This window comes from Octodon degus, unplaced genomic scaffold (assembly GCF_000260255.1).
Source record: "Octodon degus isolate 3935 unplaced genomic scaffold, OctDeg1.0 scaffold00094, whole genome shotgun sequence".
Classification (NCBI taxonomy): domain Eukaryota; kingdom Metazoa; phylum Chordata; class Mammalia; order Rodentia; family Octodontidae; genus Octodon; species Octodon degus.
In genome coordinates this window covers 7,154,618-7,158,979 of record NW_004524670.1, presented here as the reverse complement: position 1 = coordinate 7,158,979, position 4,362 = coordinate 7,154,618, and the positions used below count along the sequence as shown (strand labels likewise).

The 4,362-nt window shown below is 44.0% G+C and overlaps 1 protein-coding gene across 1 annotated transcript in view; it reads right to left on the bottom strand.

The window, feature by feature from the left end:
* Positions 1-2,331: 2,331 nt before the first annotated feature.
* Positions 2,332-4,362, bottom strand: part of Rad23b (RAD23 homolog B, nucleotide excision repair protein) — a 45,614-nt gene continuing 43,583 nt past the window's right edge. Inside the window, exon 11 of the mRNA XM_023722941.1 lies at positions 2,332-2,440. Coding sequence (XP_023578709.1) covers positions 2,332-2,440 — 109 coding nt within the window. The remainder of the gene's footprint in view (positions 2,441-4,362) is intronic.

Below are 4,362 nucleotides of genomic sequence, written 5' to 3'. Positions count from 1 at the left end.
CAGCAGACTGGCACTTGATTGCAGACGTGGATGAGCTCAAAGGCAACATCATGTGTTCTCTACCATCATGTATCTCTTCTTGCCTATGGTCATGTGTGACAAACCTCTACTGAGGCCTGGCTACACTTACTGTCAGCCCACCGGGTGTTGTTGTCTAGGCTGTCGCTGGCCTCAGCCAGCTTCCTGGTTTTGAGAACCACCTGAGGAGTCTGCTGCGCTGCCAGCGCATGAGACACACAGGCACTTTACTGGCTGGGGCTGATGGGCAGGCTAAGGTGTGGACATAAGCTGTCTTCATGCTGTGGCCTGTCAACACACTACCTGTCAGCTTCCCTCATTTACTCAGAAGATGTCACTAATGCCCGAGTGAAAGTGCTAGAAGTATGGTGCATCTGTAGACCTCCACTTTCTTTTTCTCCAGTCAGCTTCCAGGCCTCTCCTGCTCATTTTGTAGCACAGGTGGAGAAAAGATAGGCCAGGGCTTTCTACATAAAGGCACAGCAGCTCCAGACCTACATGTACCCTCCCGTACTAGGCGCTGCAGAAAATGCAAAGGCCAACTGGGTCTGTAGTCAGACTCTTGTCCTCACTCTCAAAGCTTACTACCATTTTGAAGATGAAAATATTTTTCATGCTTGTGAACCCCCCAGGCAAGGGCTGTGGTGCAGTGTTTGTGGTCCTCCTGCCTCAGCCTCTCGAGACCTGGGATCACAGGTGTGTGCTCCCACATCTGATTAGTCTATTCCTTTTTAAAATTTATTATTATTGATTTAGGATCTCACTACGCAGTCTGGACTTGTAGTGATCCTGTCTCAATCTCCCCAGCAACCAGCACTGGGGTTACAGGCGTGTGCCACCATGCTGGGTTTTGGTCAGCACGGCATGCGGTACTGGGGATTGAACTAGTGTTCTTGCATTTGCCAGACAGGCGCTTAGACCACTGAGCTATCTCCCCATCCCTAGTGTCTGTTCTTGACTTGTGTATGCAGGCCCAAGACCAGGGGCCCTCTGCTGTCTCATCTGGGGTGGTTTTGGCCACCTGCCCCCCCCCCCATTTTTCCACCCTCACCTTCAGATGCCTGTAGGTGCAGGCATTTGTCTCCATAATGGCTCCCACGGCGCTCGTAGGGCATGGGGAATCTGTTCTAGACTTCTAGCTTATTTCCAGGAGACATGAAACCAAATGCAGATCAAAAAACCCAAATTGCATCTGAACACACACGGATTTGTCGTCATTTCCCTCCACAGTATAACAACTACTCACATAACCTTTACGCTGTATTAGGTACTTAGAGAGGACAAAGTTTACAAGAGGGTGTGCACTGGTTCTAGGCAAAGATGTCATTTCACATATGTGGCTTGAGCACCTGCAGATGTGGACATTCTCCAGGGTGGGAGGCCATGGAGCTAACCCATGGCAGACATAAGGGGTGGCTGTACGTTCACAAGACACTGGGGAAGTGATCCAGTGGGGGTTAGAGGCAGGAACCCAGGCTCTGCTCTTGAGCACAAAGCACACTGCAGAACTTCTGGGAAGAGAAAACCTCCCCCACACAGCTCTGAACATGGCCAGCCCACACTGGGAAGCTGTCAGAACTAGTTTGACATCTAAGAAGTCTGACATGCCTTTTTACACCTGTGCTCCTACAAGACAAGCTGGGCAATACCTAGTAAGAGATCCATTACTGGGAAAGTAGCCTTGCCACGCATATCACACCAGATGAAGCAAACATACTTTTCTTTGGTCCTCCCAGCCCCATTCCCCCAATAGTTGAAAATTCTACTTAAGAACAGCCCTTGAAAAACCATATCCTAGTAAGAGAAAGCTCTTTCCATCCAATTTCTTTCATTACTGCCTTGCTTTCCCCACCAAATCCAAGCCTTCACTCCCTGCCTTGTCACTGCCCTTCCCACCCTCCCATTCCCACACTATAGTCGTAGCAAGAACCCAACCAAATAGGTCTGACTGGTACATTCCTGCCTCCAGGGGCCACCTACTCTTCTTCCACTGTGGTTGACCCCAGGGCTTCAGACTCCCACACTACTTGTCTATTCCCTCAGACTCACCTGTCTCATTTAAAAAAAGCAGTATGCCAGGCTTTTAATGTGCTTAATGCTGAATTTCATTTTCTTACCATAAGAACAAGAAATAGCAAAACAGTAAATTTCCAAGCAGTCACTTAGACATCAGGAGGCTGACATAGCCAGACACCTGGGATGCTGCTACTCCTCTGTAAAGAGCTTTTAGTAGCAACATGGAAACAAACTCTAGGCAAAACCTGAAGTCAGGAGTCTTAAGAATGTCCAGAAAGGAGTAAAAGGCACTATGATTTACATCTGGTGGACTCGGCAGTTCAGCCAGGAGTGGGCCCTCTTATAGAAAAGGGGCGAGTGGTAACTGCTTCGCAGGCCAGTGTGTTGAACGGTTAACAGCAGACCCCTGTAACACAAGAACAGCTACAGGCAAAACGCAAGTGAAATGTTGCTGTTTCAATAAGGAAAAAAAAAAAAAAAAGACATGTTTTTAAAACCACATAAGCTCATTGACCTTAATGAAGGTTCTAGATCTGGCTCACGTGGCTAGTCTGCTGGCTTCTGGCACCGCAAAGAAAAGCAGAAAATGGACAGAAGGGCTGCACTAAGATGCACCTGCATCTTACGGCTTGGGAACCTACCAGAACAGAGCTGGTCATGGCTGTACTTTTTCAAACTGCTTACTTTCTGGCTACTTTATAGCAGCCTTCAGCTATAGCAAAGTTAACGAGAATGGAAGACCTATTTGGAAGACGCGTGGCAACAATGGGGCTGCTGTGCAATCTTTAACAGCCTTCATACACCTGACTTCTAGCACACCAAGTGTCACATCTCTGTGAGAAAAGAATGAGACCCAGTAAAATCAAGCTAGTGCCCGGGCCTCCTGATATGTAATTACTCATCAAGAACGAATAAAATAGAAGTGCTGGGGACAGAAGAGGTGTCAACTTTCACTCCAAGATTCTCTGAGAGAATCACTTAAAAAATGAGAAATGCAATGTTGGATGTATTGAAAATATTTTATAATCAATTCTCTAAAATCTTAGTCATCTGGTACAGGAAAAAATTATATGGTGGAACACTTCAGTTAGTTTTAAACAATAAAAAAATATTTGACTAGAGGATGGCAAAGAATTTTACAAATATAAACTCAGGTTTCCTCACATTTCCCACAGTACAGCTAACAATAAAAATCTTTTAAAAATAGACAGTACACCTCAAATGCAAAATTCCAAAGTCAAATAGCCACTTAACATTGAGAGATTCACCATAACTATTTGTAAATTAAACAGTAACATAAAAGGCACAAAAAGCCCATTTCATTGATGGTGTGCTGGCTGACAGAATGAGCAGTTAAACAAGGTAATATAAAGAAGGTCAGAACCTGGCCTGAGCTGTCTTCTGACAGTCATACTACCTGGCAGTTCTTTTGTCCAGGGACAAAAGGGCCAACCCACCAACTTCTGCTGTCACTTTCCAGAGGAAAGTAGTGGATGCTGTTCTTCCCCGTTGTTTTGGTTATTAAGGTAGCAGACACAGTGCCATAACGTAAGTGAGTGTGTTACATTATCTGGCCAGAAATGTCAGCTCTCTTCCCAACTCACTGCTCTGCCTTCAAAGCTTTACAAATCCCTATTTTTATTCTCCTGAGACAGTATGCACGATCCACTGTAAAACATCAGGTAACACAAAGTCCAAGGGTCTGTCAGGTTTATGGAACCAACACATGAAAATTAAACTTGTACATTGTGAAGGGAAATCATAGTTTCATTTATTTTCACAAGAGACAGGTTACGAGTGAGCGCATGACGTAAAAGCTCAGTCATCATCAAACTGCTAAGGACATAGCAAGAGGTCACGCGGGGAGGCATCTGTGTAAAGTCATCTTCTTAGCATCAGATGGTAGGAAAAATACTTCTTTAAATAGTCCTGTTTATATTTAGGAAAATAGATTTGATAAACTGGACAAGTAGATATTTGCCCTTCTTTATGATCAAGTAACAGTAACAAAGAATAAACTGAGATTTAAAAAAATCCAAATAAAAGCCAACACCACTATTAAGAGTTTTCTTTTAATATGCCATGAGATATCTTGATTGTATATTTTCCAAAACTCCCAGCCACATCTCCCACCCTTCCAAAGGAACCACCAGTCTTTCAATGCAGTAAAAGATGCTGGCTCATAGTTCTATTCACCTCTTTTTTGAAAGCAATATAATACTAATGATTTAAATGGTAATACATTCTTATCTAATAAAGGAAAAACATTTACAAGTATCAGAAATCCAAATTTGAAACATCTGCATTAATTTTGAATCAAATCAGCAT